Below are 24,587 nucleotides of genomic sequence, written 5' to 3' on the forward strand. Positions count from 1 at the left end.
CGATCGAGCTCAGTGTCATCCGTTTCCTCCACTCATTCGGCGCATACAACCGGCGGATCAGCTGCGTCGTCAAATGTTACGTTAAGGTCCATCCTTCCGCCTTTTCGACGGGCTGTATCGAACCTTCTCAATGGACCGACGGACTTCTACATCAGGCTCGCGGAACCTCATCGAATCAGCTTCTCGCCGGGCGAGGTGGTACGTGGAGAGGTGATCATTGGGGTCGCGCGAGCTCTGAAGGCATTAAGCTTGAAACTGCGGTTTGCCGGTAAAGTGAAGATCAATGGGTTGTTGCGTGGAGTGGAGTGTGCGAGCATTTTTGAGGGCGATGAAATCGTATTACTGGGAGAGCGAAGACCGGCTGGATCATCAATGGGCCTGTTACGACGGAAATCATCAGATGCACCGGAAAGGACGGATACGGACTGGGTACCAAAGTTGCTGGAGGAAGGCGAGCATGTATTTTCTTTCGAAGTCACTCTTCCCGCGCGGAACCTACCAACGTCGCTCGACTTTGGTAAAGGCAGCATTATGTACATGATCACGGCGGATCTGCGATTACCATGGTCAATCGCGAAACATCGGTTACAGGCACGACGAACCATTCCTGTGAGAGATTTGATCGACATTGCGGACGTTCCGATACCGAAGCCAAAGAAAGTAACTTTTTCCATATCACCAGGCTCGCTACCAGCAGACGGAAAAGGGGCACGAATAGAAGCATTGATTGAGTTGGACAGAGCTGGAGTATTGAAGGGTGACACGCTTGGTTTATCGGTACGAGTGCATCACGTCCGACCAATTAAGACGCTGAGAGGTGTGATTGTTACGCTCTACAGATTGTCACGCGTCTATTCGGGACATTCGCATCATTCAGCTTCAGACCTCACATTTAGGAAGGACTTGGTCCAAAGCGTGCATCCCCTCCTGTGTGACCCTAGGTCGCTCAGCTGTGTGGTATTCCCTCGGCTACGGATTCCCACAGATGCATTCCCAACGATCCAGTCCGCCGGTCGGGCCGCTTCATTCCGTTATTTCGTGGAAGTGCTGGTGGATTTGAGCGGGAAAACGACGGTATGGCAAGGAGGAAACAACGTGGGTGCGGAAGAGGTATTGGAGAGTGTGATGTTCGGTGGTCAGGCTGGTGTTCAAGGAGATTTCTCTGGCGGCAATAGTGGGGCGACCTATGATGACGAAGCGTCTCTCAGCAAAGGGCAGGGCCTTGCGACGGATCGGTTACGAGGCGAAAAAGGTGTGTGTGTGGTTGCCTTCGAGGTCATAGTTGGTACGGTTGATTCGTCCGCAAACTGCGCAGGGGTGACAAGCACAGGAGCTGCGTCTGTTGGACCGTCATCTCCGCCTGAACTCACAGGTGAGTCTGCCGACTATACCACGCCGCCTCCCGCTCCTCCGCCTGTTGTTCAAACTCCGGTAATCACGCCTCCGCCACTGGCAGTCATTGCATTACCCGAGATTGCGCACGATCAAATACCTACTCGGAATGAGAAACGTGTTTTACGCGACGCAGAAGCGGCGCTTCTTCCTTCCGCCCCTCCACCGGCGGCCTCGAGCAGCAGGGCTCCAGATTACGTGTCTGCTGGATCATATGATGATTATGGGGAAGGATCCATGCCACGACCTTCTGCGCCGTTCCGGATCCCGTCCTATATGTCATCCACGGGGTCCGGAAGCATGCTGGGCGATCTCACTAGGGCTATTGCAAGCCCCGGACCTTCAGCGCCCCCATTGGAGGTTGAACACATAGATTATCCAGCAGAAGGCTCTTCACGGCCTTCGTCATTTGCACCGCCGTTGCCTCAAGGACACATTGGGGCTGCGGAGGAGAAGGAGAGGTTAAGGGCTGCTGAGGCAGCGTTGATGCCATCTGCGCCGCCTGTTATCAGTTACAGCAACGAAGAGTTACAGGGTGTTACACCGCAGCCGTCAGCGCCTGTTGACGAAAGCTTAAACGAGAATGACGGGGAGGAGTGGTGGATTCTGCCAAGCGCACCAGCTGCTATTCATGTGGAACATGAAACCTACGGATTAGTCGAGGAGGACGCAGACGCAAGCGCACCGCCTTTGGGTTGGCATGGTGATTCTGGTTCGGGTTCGGAAAATCTGGAATCGACTACGCTGCAGATGGACGCTTTGAGTTTGCAGGAGCAGAAAGCATCCAGTACGAGGCTGGCTTCTGAGGATGCTGAGATGTTACCGGAGTATGTCAGGTCAGGTTATAGTGAAGGGTAAAACATGGATACGGTTCACGGCGTTATTGTTAGCATATCCTAGTGTTGGTACGCCGGAGTAGAAGGCAGGCCCTTTCTTTTTGGAACAGTTTGATATATCAGGACAATCCCCCTCATTCCCTGGTTGCTGCCTTGATGTTTGCTTCCTTCCCTGCCAAACGTTGTGCTTTTCCCTCCGCCTGCATAATGGTTAGTACAGTGCCCAGAAGAGACGAGGAGAAAACTGACCTTCGCTGGGTTCCAGGCCTTGATCTTGTCGGCCATACCCTCAAGAGCATCCGTCCGCTTCTTCATCCTAGACTTGTATGTTCTCTCAGACTTGTGACGCTTCCACTTGATCAAACCCTTCATGGGCCTGCTGCTTCCCATGTCACGGAGTGCACCCATCTCCTTCAGGATACCATCCAAGCCAAATGGCCTCGCCTTATTGATCAAATCAGCTTGCCGTCTCCGGGAGTAGACTGGGTCATTGCGGTTGCCGGATAAAGGGTTGATATGGAATTCGAAGGGGTGGGGTTTATCTGCCGGGATAGGCTGTGATGGTGGGTAGCGGGAGAAGAATCGGAGGAGAGGCTGAGGAAGGAGAGACACGAGACGGTCCCTTGGAACTGGGATATTCTTTGGCATGGCGGGCTCTTCCTCCTTCTATGGAGATGTCGATGTCGATACCTTTTGTTCGTATATCTCCGGGGCAGCTACAGATGCAGTATACTTCTAGCAAGGGCAGGCACCCATCAACCTCGGTACAAGGGTGCGACTGTAGCTTTCTGTTACATTTATAGCAATTTCAGATGGTTTATGTATGCGCTTCCCATTCGACCCGTTTTCTTCTCTTCTCTCCAGACGTACTGCGGGGAGCTGCGATACGTCGGGCCCAGCGTCCAGCGTCCAGCGCTCGAGGCCCGGTACGCTCTTGAAGTCGTCCTACACTCAGATTCACCACACCACCATGTCAGCTCCTCCGCCCCCTCCATCCTTTCCCAGTCACATCCCGCCACCTCCCTCTGCTTCATCAACCAATCCTCCTCCTCCTGCTCCTCCGCCGCCTTCGATCTTGACTGATGATCCACCAGCTGCACCAGCACCAAATGCCACCTCGGATTCCACATTCACGAGGGCACCTGCTCCGATTCCAAAGCGTGCTCCCCTGAGCATAGAAGAGATCATGCGGGAGAAGCGCGAACAAGAGGCAGCAGCCAGCAAGCCAAAGTTTCTCACGAAAGAGCAGCGAGCAGCCCTGGCTTTGGAAAAGCGGGCAAAAGAAGTTGAGGAGAAGAGACGCAAACAAGACGAAGAAAGACGAGCACGCGAACAGCTCTTCAATGGGGGCTCAGGTCGGCAGAGCGACGGATATGATGCGTACAGAGATGGATCAAATGCTTCGATGTACGCTGCACCACCAACCGCACCGCCCACAGGCCCTCGGCATATGCAGGGTAGGATACCCAACGGACCGGCAGCATACAGGACGGGCAATAGTATGAATGCGCCTGGGAACATGGCACCGCCCTCGACAATCCCGGTTAAACGGCCTGCGGTCAATGATGCGCCTGCACCTGGGGAGGACAAGGAGTTCGAAGATATTCGTGCCCGTTACATGGGCAATCAAGAGCAGAAGAAGAAAAAGCGGCGAGTAGCTGGGAAGTTCACCTTCGACTGGTCAGCTGAGGACGACACCTCGGATACACGGAATGATATGTATTCAACCAAGCAAGACACGCTCATGTTTGGTCGGGGCAGGCTAGGAGGTTTTGAGAAGGGCGAAGTGGAAGGCAGAAAGGTGAACTGGGACAACAAGCACTGGTCGGAAAAGCCATTGGATGCCATGAAGGAACGTGATTGGCGTATCTTCAAAGAAGATTTCAATATTGCTGTCAGAGGTGGCGGTATCCCCAATCCGATCCGAAATTGGCAGGAGGCAGGGTTGCCCAAACAGGTCTTGAAGGTCATCAACCAAGTTGGTTACAAAGACCCGTCGCCAATTCAGCGCGCCGCTATTCCCATTGGACTTCAGTCTCGTGATCTCATTGGTATCGCCGAGACAGGATCCGGAAAAACGGCCGCGTTCATCATCCCCTTACTTGTGTATATCTCTTCTCTTCCGCCTATCACTCCGCAAAACGCTAGCGATGGACCGTACGCTATTGTTCTTGCACCAACCCGTGAACTTGCACAACAGATTGAAGTAGAGGCGAAGAAGTTCGCCCAGCCCATGGGATATACTGTTGTTTCTATTGTTGGCGGTCACTCGCTGGAGGAGCAATCATTCAACTTGCGAAATGGAGCGGAGATTGTCATCGCAACACCCGGACGTCTGCTTGATTGTTTGGAGCGTCGTGTATTGGTATTGTCGCAATGCACGTACATCGTAATGGATGAAGCTGACCGAATGATCGATATGGGTTTTGAGGAGGCTGTGAACGGCTTGCTTGATGCCCTTCCAGTGCACAACATGAAACCCGATACCGACGATGCAGAGAACTCACAACTGATGAGTATGATGCTCGGTGGTAAGGAAAGATACCGACAAACTGTCATGTTCAGTGCTACTATGCCTCCAGCTGTGGAGCGCCTTGCGAGAAAATATCTGCGGCGACCGGCTATTGTTACCATCGGTAATGCCGGTCAGATTGTCGATACTGTCGAGCAGCGCGTTGAGATGATATCACCAAGCGAGGAGAAGCGCAGACGTCGCTTGGAGGAGATTCTGAACTCGAACCAATACCAGCCGCCAGTCATTATCTTTGTTAATCAGAAGAAGAATTGTGATGCTCTAGCGAAGTCGTTAGTACGGGTTGGTTGGAATGCGGTTACAATGCACGGTGGAAAATCTCAAGAGCAGCGTGAGAGTGCCCTGCTCCAACTGCGTAACGGCCAAGCGGATTGTTTGGTCGCAACGGACCTCGCTGGTCGTGGTATTGATGTGCCGAATGTATCGCTTGTGGTCAACTTCAATATGGCGAAGACCATTGAAGACTACACTCATCGTATCGGACGTACAGGTCGTGCCGGTAAGAGTGGTGTGGCAATCACGTTTGTGGGACCGGATGATACGGACATCTATTACGACCTTAAGCAGGCGCTGCTGAAGAGCAGTAAGAGCAGCATACCGGATGAGCTTCGCCGTCATGAAGCCGCATCCAGTAAGCCAAATAGGAGTGCACCGAAGAAACCTACAGGGGATGAGAGCACTGGAACATCTATGCGTTGGGCGTGATTCCCTTCTTGCGTCACGAATATAGTAGTAGCATACCGGTATCCAGGTTATGCTGCTAGAGATTACAGTATGTAACATTATCCCAGATGAAATTCGGTTGAATACATATATGTTGAGCAACATTCTTCATACTCTCCGATAAAATCGCAGAAAACCGTGGGCAAAATGCGCAATGTTGCTGGGCCAAACTAAGAACGCGAAGCTATCTGACCAAAAGAGCTGTGTCTTGAGAATCCAGGTCGTGAAAGCGGGAACTCGCAGAGTTACGAGAAAGGACGATGCTTTTGCTCGCGTAGGTCCCTCGAGCTCCTTCGGACCTCTCTTAGTGTCTGCTTTTTCCATTGACGGAAACGTGTTCCGAGGTATTCTCGTCCACTATGTCTCAGTTTTTCAGGTGTTTCCGTTATCTATACCAAGTTTTCTATCATTTCCCTTGTTGCTTTTGAGGTATGATCCCAGATCTTCTGCGGGCTTCATGTAGTATGAGTACGCCCCCTGTGCACAACTACGACAAGCGAGGATCATGGGTTGCCAGGTCAGCCCTAGAAAGCCTAAAATCATGGATTAAGCCCGATTACTCTTGGGCGCGCGGGTAAGCCATGTCAAAATTGTGGATTCCTCTGGGATTGGACACGGGTTACGATCCCCGCCAGCATCATGGACTTCAATTCCTATTATCGTCCAGAATGACGATCCTTCTTTGCTTCGAGGGTATGCCGAATAAGATAATGGTTTATGCCAGATCGATTGCAAATCGAGGATCAAGCAGAAGTAAATAATAAGTATGGGTTAAGCCCGAAAATATCGTGAACAACTGACTTCCATCCGGGATTAATCATGAATTATGCTGAAAAAGAATTGTGGATTAAGCTGAACCAAAGCGTGGATTAAGCCCGATCTTGTTGAGGATTACACTCGTTGAAATTGTGGATTATGCACAATAAAATCGTGGATTAAGCCAACTCAAATTGTGGTTTAGGTCACGCAATCCAGGATACAATCCCATGCATGGATTAAAGGGGATTTTGTAAATCATGATTCTCACGAACGTAGAGCTGTACTTGCCGCTTTCGGTGTGGTACACTGTTGAGCGCGCGCCGGACCCGCTCCTGGAATCTCCATGAGCAGAGTTGTGGAATTTACCCACGTACATGCTTCTGAAATTCAGTTCTAAGATTTTGCTGGCCATTGGACTATGATCAATTTGAAAACCAGATTAATTCCAGAACTAAGTCTTGGAAGTTCCATGAGCGATTCCACCGTAGGGACAGTACAGCCACATGTTAAACTGCAAACAAGTATGATGATGATGAAATGGTGCTGCATACATGACATATATAGGTCAATGCATGATGTGAATGTTGATCATGTCCATGAAGAGCCGGAGGTCCGGGCCCTTCTGAGTTGAACGCATGAAAACAGCTGTATATAGCAAGCATTCCGTAGGATAACATTTGTTCTTATGGGCAATTCGTAAGGTATTCCTACGTTTGCGAGAATCACGGTCTAACAGATCAAGTTAACGGTATTGGAGAACAGTTCACAGAGGTGTACTTAGAGAACTGGAAGACCCAATGCGAAGGCTATAAATGTTCTGTGTATTGCACTCAAATTTCCTGCAGACAACACTGAGAACATCAGATTGTTCTTCAAGAAGTTTGTGATGGGATACTAAAAACACTACTACCGAATAACTTTCATCGGTTTCCTGCCTGCCCTACACCGTTCACGTGCCTACGGTCGCGAGAATCATGTATTACAAAATTCCGCTTAATCCATGATCGTATCATGAATTTTGAAACCCAAACCATGATTTCAATCCGCATACTGCATGATTTTATTTCGCATAATCCAGACTCTGCTCCATACAATCCACAACTCCATGCAGCATATTCCACAATATAGTTCTGCTTAATCCATTGATTCCATTGCGGATAATTCATGATTCTCTCATACATCATCCTTGATTTGCCCACCCTTAATCCACGATACGACATCGGGCCTTCCACACTTGAATTCGGTTTAATCCACAACTTCGAGGATAATCCACCCTCCCAGCTCTTTGAGTCCTCTTCATCATTTGTACGACCTTCCACAGCATCCGACAGAGCTTGAGTCTAGTCCAGAACTCACAGACTCAGCGGTGAGTAGCAGACGCCGATGATATCTGGAGGCTACGATGTTTGTAGTCAAGAACTGGGAGTGTATGCTGACACTAACTGTGTGCCGTTGGTAGGACTTCGCGCATCTGTACAGCCTCCGTACCTTGACCCACGTACCTACAGCATCCAAACAACATCTACATTGTCCGTACACCCCCTACGAGCCCCCCGAATTCGACTGTCACGAATACCTGATTCGTGATTGCACAAATATGGAATAACATATTCCACTTCCAGCAAAGGCACTCGAATAAGTCATTCAACTGTATGAAAAACACGAATAAAGTCGGAAAGTATTCAAGTATAGTGGAATTCCTAATGTCCGGGTTTGGATTGTGAGGTTGGCTAGATTTCATGGGTCTTCAATGGATCAAGGTCTTTGATGGATCGAGGAGGATCAATGGTCTTTAGTGGCGGTTCTTCGGCCTGCGCCTCTCGAGAGTAACATGTGAGCACAGAGTGCTGATGCGCTGGCAAATTTCACCAAGTCTCAGCACCAACCAGGAACCCACCATCATCAACGTCTCAATCTCCCTGGGTGAGTCACGACTGACTGACGAAAGCATCAAATTCTACGCCTCCTTGGTCCTCTCATATCGATGTATGTGTTCCCTGATCCTCTCCCATCTGTTCTCCCGATGCTATGGCTTGTATCGTCTCAACCCAAACTGGGCACATGATCGCTGTTGCTGAAAGGTTAACATGATTATTGTTTAATCTCGACACTCTTGCTTGATGTCTGCTCTCATTCGGGTGAGTAGAACCCAGACGGAATTGCTGCTTGCTGGTGGAACAGGCATTTACATTTGGAAATGACTGTACCGTCAACTGCTGTCGGTACCGTTTGAATCTCATAGTAATATCAATGGGCCTAGATTGATGGCCTGTGATAGATGGGACCAATGAACGTCACGTCTGTGCAGTGTGCAGTATGAGGTAGAATAGTATAACAGTGTAGTGGTGGTAAATCGTATAAAAAATTCTACTTTCAGATCCAGATTGTGCCCAGAATATCCCACTAACTCGAATAACTCTATTTGTGATACTGGATAATTTTATTCGTGTTTTATAACCGTGTTTGGTAGAATTTGGGGGTCTCGTAGGGACCTTCGCTACGCTGCCTGACACACCTTGTGTTGTCTCTACAGCTCTCACTCTCCTACATCCCCCGGCAACCAAGAACTGCTGAAGTAAAGTCTGGACTAAGCCAGATCTTGATGTGGATTACGCCAAATAGAATGGTGGATTGATCATGGATTATGCAAGATACAATCATAAATAAGCTGACAAAAATCATGATATGAGTCCCGAAACATGGATTATACGGGATTTTGTAATCCATGATTTCACGAACGTAGAACCAGAAGGACCTTCTCCTTTCACACATGCACAGATGCATGATCAACATATATGTATATGTAAATGATCGTATATGTATATATTATTATAGGTCATGTATATGTATATATGTCGTGTATGCAACAGAACCTCGTCATCCTTTACAAGGGTTAAAACCATGGAATTCGATTCTGTTGGCAATAGGTAATCCATGTTAAAAGCTTGGATTCACCTCTTTGAAGGTTTCCGAAAAGCCTTAAATCCTTACATGCGTTTTGAGCACCAAAGGTCAAACAAGAACAGGTATGAATGAGATTTCGTTTTATAACATTGAACTTGTGGTAACCTTCTGAGTCATAGGGACATGTTTACAGCTATTAGGTATTAGAATACTGAAAATAAATCTCTCTTACCTGGTAATTTGACTGTTTTGGTCTAAGACTACCGTAACTGTTTCCCCTCGCTCTTTCGCATCCTTGCACGATTTTTCCTGGGATTAAGCCCAATAAAACCATGGTTTATGCTGACTAAATCGTGGTTTGGGTCCTGTTATGCAGAATATGATCCTGGATTAATCAGGATTTTTTTAATTCATGATTGTCAGGAACGTAAGGTAACCTGGGAATCTATGAGTCTCACGCTATGGCATTTTCGATCCCCTTGAGATTATCTGCTAAAGACCGGCCCAACTAGGTGTAGTTTTCTCTTTTGACCCACGAAGAATGCATTTCTAAGCGGTCTAATCAAGGTATAGATTCCGCGTCTCTCAGAGCTATTTCTGGTAAATACTACATTGTCTGCTGCCATGGGTACACTGTGTAATTGAGCTGGAGTTCAGGTTATGGATGAATAAAGGCCATTCCTTCCCCAGCGAGCTCGCTGTCCCAGGATTTTGTTGCGGGGATGAGATCGGCACTTGGTCGGTCTCCAGCGGAAGTTAGCTTAGGCGAGACGCTGCGCCTCCAAACATGGAAGATCGTTTGTCCGTAGTAAAGTGTACCGAAGCACAACCTCTTCGAAGAACTCGATCGGCAAGTACGAACAAGCAGCAATTCTGCGAGGCCCTCATCGCGGAGCAAAAGAGGCTCGTTGGCACTTCCATCGCTCTTTGGATCAAATTCTTTCAGCCAACTTCCCATCCAAGAGGATCACTCCGCGTTGTTCAACACGTCGCGCGAGTCTCTGGGCACCTCCGGACATCCATAGCACCACATACGGTCGACTCAGCAGGGTCAGATTAGAAACCGACTTTTCGACTGACGATGTCTGCGCTGCCGGCTCGCAAACGCTCTTTTTGTCAAGTGGACAGCAGCGGAACACCGAACGCACTTCTTTTTCCAAATAGTCGCCGGTGTGGTCAAGCCCTTGAAGAAACATCCGATGAGATTGATACCGTGAACGCGTTGAAGGGCTGCGTGTCCGAGTCACAGCCTTCGCCGACAGCATGGGATGATACAGACACCAAATACTTCGCCGACACAGTGTCCAAAGCAGACAAGTTCAGGCGTTACGAAGAGGCCAAGCTGCGAGTCAGGGAGTTTTACAAGGAGCAGCATTCAAAGCAGACAGTGGCATACAATCTTAAGGCTCGATGCATGATGAACACCAAGAAGAGAGCTCGTATGGGTGTGTGGGCTGCAATCGAAAAGCTGAACACGTTGATCGACGACTCCGATCCCGATATCGAATTGAGTCAAATTCAGCATCTGCTGTTAACAGCGGAGGCTATCCGAAGAGACAACAAACCTAGGTGGATGCAGTTAACCGGACTAATTCATGATCTGGGAAAACTTCTGTATTTCTTCGACGCAGAAGGGCAGTGGGATGTTGTCGGCGACACTTTCGTGGTAGGGTGCAAATTTCCACCAGAATGCATCTTCCCGGAAACCTTCAAGGCGAACCCGGACTACAAACATCCAATTTATTCGACACAGTACGGCATTTACAAGCCTCACTGCGGTTTAGATAACGTTATGCTGTCTTTTGGCCACGACGAATACCTGTACCAGATCTGCAAACAGCAATCCTCCCTACCTGAAGAGGCGCTTGCAATGATAAGGTACCATTCGTTCTATCCCTGGCATCGGGAAGGTGCGTATCGACACCTAATGGCGCCCAAGGATCATGAGCTGTTGAAAGCCGTACAAGCATTCAATCCATACGATCTTTACTCGAAGGATGACACGTTACCAGACGTTGATAAGCTGAAGCCATACTACATGGAGCTCATTGCTGAGTATTTTCCTCCGCTAGTTGATTTCTGAGAACATTGCACAGGGTATGTTAGCCATTGGCACGGCGTGCACGGATATGGACACAATCGAAAGGACACATTCAGGTAATATGGCGTTTAGCATTAAGCATACCTAGCCAGGCATGCATCTGCAGTTGAATTAGGATACCCAGCATACCTTATCAATTTGGTTCTTCTATATTCAATCGTGAACGAGTTTGCTAAATGCGGTGCAAGTTGCTATCCCATGAAATCCAGCTGCGCTCCAACTGCAAACGTACTGTAGCTAAGTAACTCTACGAATTGGTGGACTTTACGTGTAAACATACCGGTAAGTAGGTATCCACCGGGTATGTAGGGCTCACTTACCGCACAGAGCGGGACCCTGCCGTTGGTCGCATTCAATGACGTGCCGGCATAAACAACAATCGAGCAGCACATTATACGCCATTCACCTCCTCAAGTCATGTCGCATCACCACCATAGAGAATGGGCGAGCGACCTTGCCCAACGCTTCCAGAATCTAGTCGTTTCCAGGCGACGTGGACCACAGGCAGGCAGTTCCCGGCCTGGAGCCCCACAAGTACCAGCACCAAGCTCGGCCTCAAATGCAATGTCGCATCAGGATCAACAATTATATAACATGATCTTTGCCTTGTCGCGGACTCCTCAGCAGTATGAATCTCAGACATTGCAGGTTCGTCTTTGCCGGTCAGGAACCACTCTTCAGTAATACTAATGGAATTTACAGGATAGAGCCTTATCAGTCATTCCTCTAGACCGTATATATGCTGAAGCAGAGGAAAAGGGTAAAGCAGATTCTTCTTGGGGTCATCAAGACCATGTTATACGTGCGCTCATGGCATGGTTCAAGAATGACTTCTTCACATGGGTCAACAGCCCGGCGTGCTCCAGGTGTCAAGGGGAAACCCAAGGTCAAGGAGCGGGACAGCCGACAGATCAAGAAAGACGGGATGGAGCTGGGAGGACAGAAGTATACTGGTGTCCTCACTGCTCAAGGCAGGAACGCTTCCCAAGATATGATCATCCAGCCAAGCTTCTGGAAACGCGACGTGGAAGATGCGGAGAGTGGGCCAACGTCAGTATTCTGGCTGTGAGGAAGAGCTGAAGTGATGTGCTAACACGGTACAGTGCTTCACCCTCCTAGTCCGTGCCCTTGGTTCACGTGCACGTTGGGTTTGGAACGCTGAAGATCACGTATGGACCGAAGTTTGGTCAGAAAAGCAAGGTCGATGGATACACGCAGATTCGTGTGAGAACGCGTGGGGTACGCCGAAGGTGTACGCCGAGGGGTGGGGAAAGAAGATGAGCTATTGCATTGGCTTTGGAGGTATGAATGCCCTCGACCCTTCTTCAACATTGACCAATACTGACAGCAAGAATAGTTGACAGTGTGCAGGACGTTACGTATGTGCTGGTGCCCCGGCAGTAACGTGAAGATGGTTGACATTTGAAACATATAGGCCACGATACGTTCGAACCGAAAGTCAGAGTTTGCCTCGCAATCGCGGGTCAGAAGAAACCTTGCGGAAGGTGAGTTAAGCTAATATCTTTTCTTTCGAAGTGACAAGTTGCTAATGCTTGATAGGCCATCGTTGATCTCAATCGACAACTTCGTTCACACCTTCCACCGTCAGAAAGAGCTGTGCTCGAAGAACAAGATGTAAAAGAGCTGGGAAACTTGGAGAAGCTGAAATGGAACAGAGCACACGCTGATGCTATCCCAACAAAGACAGAAGAACTTCAGGGAAGACAGTCTGGAAACGCTGAATGGAAGAGGGCAAGAGGAGAGGACGGAAAGGGCCCGGGAGCAGCCTAGAAGCACGGCTAGGAAACAACGTTCAATTATAATTGTATCGTTCATACCAATCATGGAGAACCATGTATTTCACTGGGTGTGGTGCGGGGCCTATGAGTGCCTTTCTCACGAGATTCCTATAAATTTGCCGGCAGGTCGCGGTTCTGGAGCAATCCGATCAAAAATTCACTGGATGCATGCCACGATGGAATTATGGTTATAACTAAGCCGTTTCATTGCCAGGTGGACGTTTACGTCCACTGCCGCGTCCCAGACTGTCATCGGGGACTAAAGAACCATATTGCGATACTCCTATTCAGTTAGGTCTGAGCTGTTGGGCCGACGTCCCCGGACATGCCTTCTCCTATTCCCCTTGTGTGTGTCTATGCTAGTTCAAATACACGTTCGTTCGTTCTTACCAGCTTCTCTGTCATTCTCATTCGTCTTGCTGTTCTCTCCGCACCGTAAGCTTTCCGCACTTGAGCAGTCGTCGTCGCCGTACATGCCGGTTGCGCGGTGCCTTAAGTATACAGAGCATACGTAATTGCTCCTCCGCAACGAAAACACCAACTTAATCCATTGCATTCATCACTGCCGACCGACCAGCATGGATGACCAGGAAGCCATTGCTCAGTTCTGTGCTATTACAGATGCGAAGCCAGCAACAGCGGAGCAATACCTTCGTGTAAGCGACGGCAATATCGAAAGCGCCGTGATGCTCTTCTTCGAGTCTGGAGGTGCAGACCTGAACACAGAACCCTCCTCACACACCGGCACTGGTGGTCGTGAATCTCCTGTCCAAATCCCTGACGAGGATGACTTAGAGGACGACGAAGCGATGGCGAGGCGGCTGGCGGCGGAGTATGGCAATCAAGAAGTGCGGGCACCGATTGCACCGACTACGCAGACACTCGTAGAGCCGGAGTATGAAGGGATGATGCCAGGGATGGGTTATGGAGCGGAAATGTTCCCAAGCCTAAGGGGAAGGTCGTCAAGGCCAGGAATCTTCAATCAACAAAGGTCTGTCTGGGATGCTGAAGGCAACGAGGAGGATGATACTACGGGTAAGTCCTCGCATTCGCCAGGTTTTGCTAAAGTATATGCTAATGATGATATCGAACAGGTGGCGCCGCGGAAGCCAGCAGTAAAGCCTCTCGGTTGGCGAAGATGTTCCGTCCACCATTCGACATCATGACCAATTTGGATCTTGACTCGGTAAATCATGGAATGCTTTGCTAGTTGAAAACATCGCTAACAGAGGTTACTCAGGCTCGAGATCAAGGGAAGGAAGAGCTGAAATGGTTGATGGTCAACATCCAAGACCTCACGGATTTCAATTGTCAATGCCTCAACCGCGACCTTTGGTCGAACAATGCCGTGAAAGAGATGATCAGAGAAAACTTCCTCTTCATGCAATACAACAAGGATGGTCAAGACGGACAACGCTTTGTCACCATCTATTCAACCAGAAAGTACCCGCATATCGCCATTTTGGATCCGAGAACTGGTGAACAGGTCAAGGTTTGGAGCGAGATGATGACAGCGACAGATTTCTTGATGCAAGGTATAAATCATCAGTTCCTTCCTCTGTGCCGCTTACTGATGGCTTCCACAGTGCATGAGTTCCTGGACCGCTTTTCTCTCGACATCAAGGCCAAGAATCCAATTGCTAAGAAGGCTAAGACTAAGAGGGACCCCTCTCTCGTGACTGAGGAAGAGCAAATGAATGCTGCGTTGTCAGCTTCTATGAAGCACCCTACCGAGGCCATGACTCCAGATGTTGAATACACTGATCCGATGGAGATGGAAGCTGCGGAGGCTCCAGCAGCGGAAACCGCAGCAGAGCCCGCCTCACCGTTCGACGTCATCAAGCCTGTATCTCGGCCAGAGCCCACAGATCCCAAAACAACCACTCGAATTCAGCTTCGTCTTCCAGACGGGAGAAAGATCAGGAGGTTCAACTTGGATGACCCCGTTCAGGCTGTGTATGAGTACATTAAAGCCGAGGTTGACGGGGCAGACTCGAGAACGTTCGATTTGACGTTCAATAGGATGAAGTTGATTGAGCACCTGGATGAGACTATCGAAGCGGCGGGGCTGAAGAATGCCACGGTTATCATGGAGTTTACGCAGTGATGGGGGTGGGGAAGGCGGAGAGGTAGTCTTAATGCTTGGACATGGTCAACGCGGGAGTACGATTAACTACAGGGAGGTGTCTTCGTAATAGAGAATTATCAATGGCTACGATGTTTGGTCGGCCTTCTATTTAAGGTTCCCCCACCCCTGACCCGCAGGCAGCTGCAATACGTCGCAGCACAACGCGTCGACCAGGATAGCCCTGACGCCAACAGAGGGCCTTCGACTTCAGATAGATCTGTTTGCTATGGCACAGAATGGCTCCAGTAAGCCATCCTTCTCACTCTCGCTAGGAGCAAAGAAGGCAACAGCACCCTCCGTGAAGCCTTCTCCATTTGCTTCGTCTGCGCCGAAGCGCCGCACAGGGTTCGAATCCGACTCCGACACTGAAGAACCTACGACCAAAACCCAACTGCTCTCTGGATTCGATGCCGAGAAGGGCGCACTCTCCTTAAACCCCCAAGATGACGAACTGAAAGGACCAATAGTCATCCCACGACTGCAAAATCGGGATTGGCGAGCGGAGAGCCGCAAGAAGAAGGGGTTAGGATACATACCGGACCAGGAACAAAGAGCGCAGGCCGACAGTGGTGGACCGGAAGTGTTTGGGGATCGGCCACAAGCGTATGGTCTGCAGTTTGTGGAGAAAAAGGACGACGTTCAGGTAGCGACGTCGGAGGACCCGTCAAGAACAGAGGCGCCTGTTCCACAAGCCGAAGAACGAGTGAGCGAGGATCAAGCAGCAATAAAGGCCTTGCTTGCAGGTGATAAAGAAAAGAGGAGATCAGATCTCGTTCTGGCACCGATCGAAACCGAGAACGATTGGCGTGCAAGCAAACCTGCAAACGAAGACGATGCTTATCGCATGGACGTTGAGTCGCGCCCAGATGTAGCATCACTCGAGGCATATGAAGCCATTCCTGTCGAGGAGTTCGGCGCGGCGCTTCTGCGAGGCATGGGATGGAAAGACGGGGAAGGCATAGGTCGAAACAAGGCAGGAGGAGTCAAGGAGGTTATCCGACGGCCAGCGTTCCTGGGTATCGGTGCAAAAAGCAGAGAAGCAGCAATGGGTGAAGAACTTGGAGCCTGGGGCAATGGTGCAAAGAAGAGGAATCCTCGGCTGGACAAGACCTACGTACCCGTTGTGAAAGTGAACAAGAGAACGGGCGAGGTGATCAAGGAGGACATGGAGGTTGAGCAAAAAAGACGGAGGGAAGAGGAGCCACGTAAGTCTTCAAGGGAAGCGACCGCAGACGGTGAACGGAGCAGCAGGGGAAGCAACTCTCGGCAGGACCAAGAGCGACTTCGCGACCCAAGCGCAACGACTAGCAGAAGGAGCAGGGATGAAGATGAACCTCGCTCTTCAAGAAGAGAGGACCGTGACAGGGACCGACGAAGAAGGAGTAGTCGGTCAAGAAGTCAGGATAGGGACAGGGATAGCCGGAGAAGACGGGAACGTAGCAGAGATAGGGACTCCAGACGGGACTACGACAGGAGTCGGGATAATCGACGAGACTCTAGCCGTGATAGAGAAAGGGACAGGCGTGACCGGGATTGCAATCGGGATTCGTACAGAAGCAGAGATCCCAGAGACAGGCAATAAGGGACTTCGATTTTGGAGTTTATACGAGGCAGAACTGGGGTCATTCACTGAAGCAGTGATATGATGAAAATAATCGATCATTATAGCAACAAGACAACGAGATTCACCGCCGGCTGACATCACTAGCAAGCCAAACTTAAACCACTCAACAGAAATCAAAGGTAAAAGAAAATCCGCCACGCCACGCCACCCCACCCCGCACTCCAACTCTGATATCCATGTTCCTATCCGCCCTCACCCTCTTCCCATCTCCCCTTTACTGCTCCTCAGTCTTGACATCAGTATCCATCTTCTCCGGAGTCTCGGCAGTCTCCGACGCCTCAGGCTTGACAACATCGGTCGTCTCCTGCTGCGCAGGGGCCGCAGCACTCTCGTCTCCAGTCTCCAAGTCGCTCGTCCAGAGGGTCAAGTTATCCCTCAACAACTGCAAAATCAAGGTAGAGTCGCGGTAGCTCTCTTCGCTCAAAGCATCCAACTCGGCAATCGCGTCGTCGAAGGCCTGCTTGGCGAGATGGCAGGCACGGTCGGGCGAGTTGAGGATTTCGTAGTAAAAGACGGAGAAGTTCAAGGCGAGACCGAGGCGGATTGGGTGTGTGGAAGGAAGGCCGGTCTGAGCAACGTCGGTGGCACCCTAGCGTACTGGTTAGTACTATCTCACGGTTGATATTGATGTAGTCGCATACCTTGTATGCTTCATGAGCAAGAGTAGCGGCCTCCTTTCGCTTGTCACCGCTGGCAAACTCGGCAAGATACCTGTGGTAGTCACCCTTCATCTTAAGGTAGAAGACCTTGCTTCCACCCTGCTCAGCCTTCGGCACAAGGTGCTCGTCCAAAACCTTCAAAACATCATTGCAGACATCCTCCAATTCCTTCTCGATAGTCTGACGGTATCCGCGAATCTTATCGATGTTAGCGGAGGGCGAAGAGGCGGCTTTTGTCTCCTCCTTCTGCTCGATAGAGGAGATGATACGCCAAGATGCACGACGGGCTCCGATAACGTTCTTGTAGGCGACGGAGAGGAGGTTTCGCTCCTCCACGGAAAGCTCTCCAGGCATGGAGGCGACCTCCTTCATGTAGGTGACCATTTCTGGTAGTAATGGGTCAGTCAGTGTATGCTGCATGGATGCGGAGGTGGAGAGGAACATACCATCGTAACGCTCAGCCTGCTCGGACAACTTTCCAAGAAAAACCTTCTTTTCGCGCTGTGACTCGTATTAGTAACCACCCAAAAGTTAAGCCAACTCCATCCGCAATGTATGCTCGTCCTCCATCGGTCGCTACACCCTTATCGCTTCGATACCCAACGAGCGAACCGCACACCTCCGCATCGCCGCAGCATCATAACAGCGACTCAATTGACGACAGCAGCATACATGGCGGAGGATAGAGCGTACTCACCTCAGAGTCAGCCATAGTGAATTGGAGATTGTTTGTTCTTCTGTTTGGTGTTGAGGAGGCAGCTCTTGGTGTCGGCCGTGGGGTGAGTCTTAGCGCGCGGGTCGATTAGGGGGTCGATGGCACATGCTGAAGTGACGTGGGCGGGTCGACTGGGTCGGTGCTGGGTCTCTTTGTATACACGGAGGTTGCGTTCTTCATTCCCGCTTATTATCGTGATGAGTTCTCAGCTCCCACCAGCGTTGCTCCGTGACTGCTGCTGACAGAAGCTCGACGGTTGGGCATGTTGAACCATTTAACCGTGTACGGAATTGAATTGCATGAAAGAAAAAACAAACTCGCAGAAGAACGAAGACAAAGTATACTTGCACCAAAACACACTCTGATCGCGAGCACAGCCACATCCATACTTGTAATGTTCATTTCTTGCAATCCCAAAACTCCGATCAAACCCGATCATCCTTTTCAGGATCACTTCATCCATATCATTCTCTCATCCTATCGTACACTCGTCGCACACTCGTCGCCTGTTCTGCTCCACATCTCCCTGTCCGTAATGAAACACGTTAACCAGAACGAGATCCATATCCATACTGTATCGTACCCGCCCTTCCATGTCCGCTATGAATACCCATCCTTTCCTTCCATATCCGACCAAGACCGCTAGACTGTGCAAATGACAAACGCAAAACAGACCATGTTTATCCCTTTTAAATTGCAAAACTCGTTTCCTCCCCACTGAATGTGCGCATCGACCCACGACCACATTCATGATTGATCAATCACTTAATCAAAAGAGAATTGACCCTGTAACATCCTCTCACCAGTCGGCGTCGGCGGCCTCTTGAGTGACATCTTCCTCGCCTTCTTCTCCCCGTTCCCATAGGCAAAGAAATCACCCGGCGGCGGCGGAACCCCAGCAGTCTGAGAAGGAGACCCAGACGGAAGAGAGGCAGGCGGAGACGGAGGAAGAGCAGTTCTCGGAACAGTATTATGTTTGTTTGCATCGCCTAAGGAGCACATCATGTCAGCACTGCATCACCACCTAAGCAGGCAAGAATCGACATACCCAAAGCCTTGGCAGACAGAGAGAAACGACGAGCGAGGAAACCACCATAAGATCCGGGTACCATGGGCGGCGTATCAGCCCTGGCAGAGCCCATAGAGATAGGAGAAACGATAGATGAAGATTCAGGCTCATCAAAGACTTCTTCGTGTACGACGCCAGACATGGCCGGCAACCCCTTCGGCCGCGATCCGGTCTCAGCGAGCGTCATACGACGTTTATCCGTGAATGAAGAGTCGGTATTCGGCGGTGGAGAGGCGTTGCTGCTCGTCGAAGCCGGACTCTTGGAGAAAAGCGAGGTAAACGACGAGGCGGTCGGAGCAGCGGAGAACGACGCCCGGCGGCCAGGACGGCTATATGCACCGGCTGGAGGAGAGTAGCTAGTGTTGGGGATATCGAACGGCTTGCTCATCGTTTTGTTTATCTATTGGGGGTGTATGCTGTGGCGAGGACTGAGCTGGTCTATTTGTACGGCTGCAATTGCCTCTCAGGTCATCCCTACGTAGGGTCTAGTGTGGCAGGCAGGCAGCGTCCCCCACAGATTGGGCTACAACCTTATAAGCAAGCCTATTCAATTGCACGAATCAGAAGGGCATCAACTGACAGCTGACAGAATACTTGGATTGTTTCGGGACTTGAGCTGGACAGTCTGATCACACGATACCAAGAGACCTGCTGCTACCGGACGCCGTAGATACACTCCCGTTCACGGCACTCGTGTACGTGCTCGTGTCGGTCACAGAGAACGTCGTGCCCCATCCTGTTTGCACGGCTGCGGCACCGGGTACCGTGATGGTTGTTCCCTCAAATGTAAGGACCGCGCCGGGTGTGGCAACGATCGTAGACGTGATAAGGTCGCCTGCAACGAACGGCTGATTCGTGAGAAGCGTGATAAGAATCGTACTGGCCAAGACTTGCAGCGAGTGCATCTTCCTTGTGATTGCGTTGCGAAGCGATTGTGGTGATGACGTCGATGATAACGATTTGTGATAAACGAAGGAGCAAGATTCCGCGGGAGCCTTGAGTTTGGTCAAGCTGTAAACGTCGCCTTTTCAAGAGTTGACAGCGCACTCACGGACCGGCCGCAGGACGAACGGGTCACGCAAGCTGCAGAACGGGCGGAACCCGCTGGATTGGCTATAGAAAGCTCCGACAGGGTAACGTAGGCAGATCAGTCTTACGAAAGGGTTGACAGCCGTACCTTGCTCTCCAAGACACCCAGGTCTTGAAGGTTAATTGCCGGTCAAACTGTGATGCCCGGCGTGGGAACGCCTCAGCTTACCCACAGAAATAGAAACAGATATATTTCAAGAAGTCAGATCGTATCGAGTGATGAGATAGTTCTCAATAAAGACTGTCTTTATACACCCCGATTACAACCTTTACCACCAACCGCCCCTCCTCATCCTGCCCCCTCTCCGCAACCTCAAAAGCCTCCCTCGCATCCTCGAGCCGATACCTCTGCGTAACCAACTTCCCCAGCCCCGGAACCCCTCCAGACCCTACCATCCTAATCGCTTCCGGATACGTATTACAATACCGGAAAACACCGACAAGATCAATCTCACGCGTCATAGCGGATGCGATGGGGAGGGTGGCGATGGGTTTGCCCATTCCTACCATCACTAGTTTGCCGCCTGGACGAGTCGCGAAAATGGAGGTTTGGATCGATGTGTCGACGCCGGTGCATTCGTACGTCACGTCGAAGCCGGCGTAAGTCTCCTGATCCATCTTTGCAGCTTTAACCAGCTCGGAGGCAGTATCCTTGGCATAAACTAACTCAGGATCCTCTCCATATTTCGCACGCTTCAATGGAACAAGGACTGTCCGAGTCACCCACTCGGTCGTCTGCGCAAACTCAAGACGCCGTTGTGAGATGTCAGCAATAGTAATGTCTGAGGCGCCATTGATCCTCGCCATTGCTGCAACAAGTAATCCTACAGTTCCGGACCCCATGATGAGGATGCGTGAACCAGGCGTCAGGGAAGGCTGAGATCGGCGAATGGCGTGGAGGGCGACGGAGAGCGGTTCCAGGAGAGCTCCTTCTTCGTAACTGATAGAGTCGGGTATTCTACTTATCTCATTAGCAAATACATCTATTGAGATATGGAGGAAGTAACTCACTTGTGTGTGAAGTCGACATGCTGATTCACACGCTCACACAAATACCCATCACAATGCGGAAACCTCTTCGCCGAACTCCGAAACTGCATCCCATCGCAAAGATTATACCGACCCATGCGACACATCTTGCAAGTGGAGCAAGGTGTTCCTGCTTCGAGTGCTACGCGGTCTCCGATTTTGAAGTTGGTTACGCCGGGGCCGACGGCCGTAACGTAGCCCGCGGATTCGTGGCCAAGGATGAGAGGTTCTTTGACGACAAAGAGACCGTTTGCGCCGTGAGCGTAGTAGTGAAGATCTACCCACCCGAATTAGTATCATTGAGCAGCCTTTCGGGAAGGAACACACCTGATCCGCAGATACCAATAGCCTTTGGCACAACCTGCACTTCATCTTCACCAGGATCTTCAAGAGCCCGGGTCTCTAACCTTATCTCCTTCTTCCCACAAAGAACGGCTGCTTCGAATCCCATTTTCTTCATGACAACTATTCAATTGGTTGCCGTTGTGGTCCATTTTGTCCTCGGTTCATCTTCCCACCGCAATTCCGCGGCTGCGCTTCCCGCACGCTCCGCTTCCCCACAAATGTTAACGCTGAGGGCAACGTACCGTACCGGTATGTACATCGTACATCAACATCGAGAACAGGACGCAAACACAACAGTCATGTCGATGTTTTCGCTGAAAGGAAAGACTGCGTTGATTACTGGCGCTACGAGAGGCATTGGCCAGGCTATGGCAATTGCTTTGGCGGAGGCGGGTGCGGATGTTATCATGATCCAGGTATGCCCGTTGATCCATCTTATGGAACGATCAACTCACAGCAATGCAGAGAGATACTTCGAGTACCGCTACGAAGGAAAAGATTGAAGTGCTCGGTCGCAAGGCACCTATCTACACTTGCAACCTCGGCGACAACGCCGCTGTCAAGACTGTCATCGCGGAAATCCTGAATGACGGCTACCATATTGACATCTTAGTCAACTGCGGTGGCATCCAAAGAAGACACAAAGCCGAAGAGTTCCCAGATGATGATTGGAATGAGGTTCTCCAGGTCAACTTGACCACCGTCTTCACGCTATGCCGTGAAGTCGGCAAATACATGATCGACAACGGCCGGAAAGGCAAGATCATCAACGTTGCAAGTCTCATGACATTCCAAGGAGGCATCAACGTACCAGCATATGCTGCTGCGAAGGGTGGTATCGGACAATTGACGCAAGCGCTGTCAAACGAATGGTCATGTAAGGGGATCAATGTCAATGCTCTTGCTCCGGGATACATTGCAACGGACATGACTGCAGCTCTCAGAAACGATGATAGCCGAGCCAAGGGCATTCTAGAAAGGATCCCCGCAGCAAGATGGGGGACGCCGGAGGATTTTAAGGGACCGGTGGTATTCCTGGCGAGCGGAGCGTCTGATTACATGTGTGGAGAGGTTATGGTGGTTGACGGAGGATGGATGGGAAGGTGAAGCCCCTACACGGCGACCGAGACCAACTTAGAGCTATGAGAAAACACAAATCCAAATCACATACCGTATCGGCACGGTATTATTTTGCCCACCCGTATCTCCCCGGCTTCCCGCAGCACCCCGCATGACGTCGGATCTCCGAAGCTCCAGGTTCGGGTCGTCGGCGGACGCAGAGGTATACTTAAAAGTCAACAACGGCCAATTGCAGGCAGCATTCCGTTACCCAACTGAACATTCTAAACATGACAAAACCAACAGTTCTTCTTCTCGGCAAGATCGACCATGCGACCAAGGAATGGGAGGCTTTGAGCGACGTTGCTGAGCTCCAGGTCGGTTCAGATTCACTTGTGAGATGCCAATTGCAGTGCTGATCCGCGTACCTATAGATCTGTGACTCCAAGAACCGAGAAGAATTCATCAAGGACTGCGCTGAGGGAGGAAAGTGGGATGGTGTCGTCGCTGTTTACAGAACTTTCGTCTCCGTCGCAATTACCGGATTGATCGACGAGGAGCTCATTTCTAAGCTGCCCAAGAGCCTGAAATACATCTGTCATAACGGTGCAGGATACGACCAGATCGACGCTGACGCCTGTACAAAGGCCGGGATCAACGTCTCCAACGTTCCGACTGCCGTGGATGGTGCAACTGCGGACACTGCTTTCTTCTTGTTGTTGGGTGCATTGAGGAAGATCCAGTTTGGTTTGAACCAATTGAGAAGAGGAGAGTTCAAGAACAAGTGCCCAATCGGCCACGACCCTGCTGGCAAGGTTCTAGGTATTTTGGGTATGGGAGGTATCGGCCGTGCTATGGCTCAAAGGGCTCGCGGCTTCGACATGGAGATCATCTACCACAACCGCAACAGGCTTGCACCTGAGCTGGAAGCTGGTGCCAAGTACGTTAGCTTCGACGAGTTGCTTGCGCAGTCCGACGTTCTATCATTGAACTTGCCCTTGAACAAGCACACTCGCCACATCATCTCAACCAAGGAGTTTGAGAAAATGAAGAATGGAGTTGTCGTCGTCAACACTGCGCGTGGACCCGTCATGGACGAGGATGCTTTGGTCAAGGCTCTGGAGTCTGGCAAGGTGTTCTCCGCTGGATTGGACGTATATGAGAATGAGCCCGAGGTGCACCCTGGGCTGTTGAAGAACGAGAACGTCATCCTCGTCCCTCACCTCGGTACTCACACTTACGAGACTCAGTACACGATGGAATGCGTCGTCCTTGACAACGTCCGCTCTGCAATTGAGAAGGGCGAGCTTAACACGCCCATTCCAGAGCAGAAGAAGTAGAGAAGAGAGGAGGGAGAACGTCAATATCAATAGCATAAAGAGCACCACCTTCGTATACCTATCAAGATCTATCGAATCAGGTTTTAGAACATCGGATTTTTCGTTTTATGTGAGCTTATCGTCTAGGCGTGCGCCATTGATGTCGAGAGGGCCTCCGTAGCGCAGCATCACTTTACAGTACAGAACAGCAGCCAAGGAAACGAACGTAACGACTCTCCTACCCTAACGACCAGCAGCATCTATATCCCACAGCAAGTGCAATGTCGTCTCCACGGCCTGTCCGCTCGGGAGCACTGTCGTCACCGCACGATAGCATTGCATCATCGCCGTCACGGGCTCACTCCACGGCACGTCTGTCGAACTCGGTGGCTCGTCATGGCACTTCTGTCCCAAGATTCTCCTCGTCTTTCAGTCGGCAAGCCGTCGTCGGTTCACCCTTTCGTCAAGGACGCATGGGCACTCCTCCCGCAGACGCCGGACCCG

The 24,587-nt window shown here is 50.6% G+C and overlaps 13 protein-coding genes across 13 annotated transcripts; 8 read left to right on the plus strand and 5 right to left on the minus strand.

The window, feature by feature from the left end:
- Positions 1–51: 51 nt before the first annotated feature.
- On the plus strand, positions 52–2,250 carry SAICODRAFT_20345 (uncharacterized protein; the record flags this gene model as incomplete). Its single annotated transcript, XM_019166245.1, has 1 exon — positions 52–2,250. The coding sequence occupies exon 1, from the start codon at positions 373–375 to the stop codon at positions 2,248–2,250; it is 1,878 nt and encodes a 625-aa protein (XP_019022791.1). The 5' UTR covers positions 52–372.
- A 112-nt stretch (positions 2,251–2,362) lies between these two features.
- SAICODRAFT_26438 (uncharacterized protein) lies at positions 2,363–2,876 on the minus strand (the record flags this gene model as incomplete). Its single annotated transcript, XM_019166938.1, has 2 exons — positions 2,363–2,428; positions 2,478–2,876. The coding sequence occupies 2 exons, from the start codon at positions 2,874–2,876 to the stop codon at positions 2,363–2,365; spliced, it is 465 nt and encodes a 154-aa protein (XP_019022792.1).
- A 249-nt stretch (positions 2,877–3,125) lies between these two features.
- On the plus strand, positions 3,126–5,504 carry SAICODRAFT_82526 (P-loop containing nucleoside triphosphate hydrolase protein). The gene has a single exon (XM_019171281.1). The coding sequence runs from the start codon at positions 3,199–3,201 to the stop codon at positions 5,464–5,466; it is 2,268 nt and encodes a 755-aa protein (XP_019022793.1). The 5' UTR covers positions 3,126–3,198; the 3' UTR covers positions 5,467–5,504.
- A 4,690-nt stretch (positions 5,505–10,194) lies between these two features.
- Positions 10,195–11,337, plus strand: SAICODRAFT_31061 (DUF706-domain-containing protein). Its single transcript, XM_019167828.1, has one exon. The coding sequence runs from the start codon at positions 10,229–10,231 to the stop codon at positions 11,228–11,230; it is 1,002 nt and encodes a 333-aa protein (XP_019022794.1). The 5' UTR covers positions 10,195–10,228; the 3' UTR covers positions 11,231–11,337.
- A 505-nt stretch (positions 11,338–11,842) lies between these two features.
- Positions 11,843–13,039, plus strand: SAICODRAFT_36109 (peptide-N(4)-(N-acetyl-beta-glucosaminyl)asparagine amidase; the record flags this gene model as incomplete). The annotated part of the gene is made up of 6 exons (XM_019168473.1): positions 11,843–11,896; positions 11,951–12,298; positions 12,352–12,550; positions 12,606–12,627; positions 12,684–12,753; positions 12,809–13,039. 6 exons carry the CDS (start codon positions 11,843–11,845, stop codon positions 13,037–13,039), a joined length of 924 nt encoding a protein of 307 aa, XP_019022795.1.
- A 586-nt stretch (positions 13,040–13,625) lies between these two features.
- SAICODRAFT_8619 (UBX-domain-containing protein) lies at positions 13,626–15,154 on the plus strand (the record flags this gene model as incomplete). Its single annotated transcript, XM_019171426.1, has 4 exons — positions 13,626–14,082; positions 14,142–14,233; positions 14,288–14,582; positions 14,634–15,154. 4 exons carry the CDS (start codon positions 13,626–13,628, stop codon positions 15,152–15,154), a joined length of 1,365 nt encoding a protein of 454 aa, XP_019022796.1.
- Positions 15,155–15,329: 175 nt separating this feature from the next.
- SAICODRAFT_142188 (uncharacterized protein) lies at positions 15,330–16,990 on the plus strand. The gene is made up of 2 exons (XM_019165502.1): positions 15,330–16,928; positions 16,984–16,990. The coding sequence occupies exon 1, from the start codon at positions 15,402–15,404 to the stop codon at positions 16,755–16,757; it is 1,356 nt and encodes a 451-aa protein (XP_019022797.1). The 5' UTR covers positions 15,330–15,401; the 3' UTR covers positions 16,758–16,928; positions 16,984–16,990.
- Positions 16,986–18,229, minus strand: SAICODRAFT_20352 (14-3-3 protein). The gene is made up of 4 exons (XM_019166246.1): positions 18,156–18,229; positions 17,905–17,959; positions 17,441–17,844; positions 16,986–17,388 (listed from the first exon to the last, which is right to left on the minus strand). Exons 1-4 carry the CDS (start codon positions 18,168–18,170, stop codon positions 17,014–17,016), a joined length of 849 nt encoding a protein of 282 aa, XP_019022798.1. The 5' UTR covers positions 18,171–18,229; the 3' UTR covers positions 16,986–17,013.
- A 709-nt stretch (positions 18,230–18,938) lies between these two features.
- SAICODRAFT_26445 (uncharacterized protein) lies at positions 18,939–19,630 on the minus strand (the record flags this gene model as incomplete). Its single annotated transcript, XM_019166939.1, has 2 exons — positions 18,939–19,162; positions 19,222–19,630. 2 exons carry the CDS (start codon positions 19,628–19,630, stop codon positions 18,939–18,941), a joined length of 633 nt encoding a protein of 210 aa, XP_019022799.1.
- Positions 19,631–19,834: 204 nt separating this feature from the next.
- Positions 19,835–20,374, minus strand: SAICODRAFT_31065 (uncharacterized protein). The gene has a single exon (XM_019167829.1). The coding sequence runs from the start codon at positions 20,145–20,147 to the stop codon at positions 19,872–19,874; it is 276 nt and encodes a 91-aa protein (XP_019022800.1). The 5' UTR covers positions 20,148–20,374; the 3' UTR covers positions 19,835–19,871.
- A 188-nt stretch (positions 20,375–20,562) lies between these two features.
- SAICODRAFT_59206 (GroES-like protein) lies at positions 20,563–21,811 on the minus strand (the record flags this gene model as incomplete). Its single annotated transcript, XM_019169666.1, has 3 exons — positions 20,563–21,289; positions 21,343–21,637; positions 21,688–21,811. The coding sequence occupies 3 exons, from the start codon at positions 21,809–21,811 to the stop codon at positions 20,563–20,565; spliced, it is 1,146 nt and encodes a 381-aa protein (XP_019022801.1).
- A 151-nt stretch (positions 21,812–21,962) lies between these two features.
- SAICODRAFT_66677 (2-deoxy-D-gluconate 3-dehydrogenase) lies at positions 21,963–22,857 on the plus strand. The gene is made up of 2 exons (XM_019170253.1): positions 21,963–22,121; positions 22,171–22,857. Exons 1-2 carry the CDS (start codon positions 22,005–22,007, stop codon positions 22,810–22,812), a joined length of 759 nt encoding a protein of 252 aa, XP_019022802.1. The 5' UTR covers positions 21,963–22,004; the 3' UTR covers positions 22,813–22,857.
- Positions 22,858–23,054: 197 nt separating this feature from the next.
- SAICODRAFT_59299 (uncharacterized protein) lies at positions 23,055–24,104 on the plus strand (the record flags this gene model as incomplete). Its single annotated transcript, XM_019169678.1, has 2 exons — positions 23,055–23,141; positions 23,199–24,104. 2 exons carry the CDS (start codon positions 23,055–23,057, stop codon positions 24,102–24,104), a joined length of 993 nt encoding a protein of 330 aa, XP_019022803.1.
- Between the last annotated feature and the right edge of the window lie 483 nt (positions 24,105–24,587).

The sequence above is a fragment of the Saitoella complicata genome (genome assembly GCF_001661265.1).
Source record: "Saitoella complicata NRRL Y-17804 unplaced genomic scaffold SAICOscaffold_18, whole genome shotgun sequence".
Taxonomy (NCBI): domain Eukaryota; kingdom Fungi; phylum Ascomycota; class Saitoellomycetes; order Saitoellales; family Saitoellaceae; genus Saitoella; species Saitoella complicata.

Excerpts from the sequence above, each read along its gene's own strand:
- SAICODRAFT_82526 (XM_019171281.1), top strand. The coding sequence starts at position 3,199 with ATGTCAGCTCCTCCGCCCCCTCCATCCTTTCCCAGTCACATCCCGCCA.
- SAICODRAFT_31061 (XM_019167828.1), top strand. The coding sequence starts at position 10,229 with ATGTCTGCGCTGCCGGCTCGCAAACGCTCTTTTTGTCAAGTGGACAGC.
- SAICODRAFT_142188 (XM_019165502.1), top strand. The coding sequence starts at position 15,402 with ATGGCACAGAATGGCTCCAGTAAGCCATCCTTCTCACTCTCGCTAGGA.
- SAICODRAFT_20352 (XM_019166246.1), bottom strand. Across the intron at positions 17,845-17,904 it reads GCAGGCTGAGCGTTACGATG|AAATGGTCACCTACATGAAG; the intron begins GTATGTTCCTCT and ends CATTACTACCAG. Across the intron at positions 17,389-17,440 it reads TTGCTCATGAAGCATACAAG|GGTGCCACCGACGTTGCTCA; the intron begins GTATGCGACTAC and ends CCAGTACGCTAG.
- SAICODRAFT_31065 (XM_019167829.1), bottom strand. The coding sequence starts at position 20,147 with ATGCACTCGCTGCAAGTCTTGGCCAGTACGATTCTTATCACGCTTCTC.
- SAICODRAFT_66677 (XM_019170253.1), top strand. The coding sequence starts at position 22,005 with ATGTCGATGTTTTCGCTGAAAGGAAAGACTGCGTTGATTACTGGCGCT. Across the intron at positions 22,122-22,170 it reads CGGATGTTATCATGATCCAG|AGAGATACTTCGAGTACCGC; the intron begins GTATGCCCGTTG and ends ACAGCAATGCAG.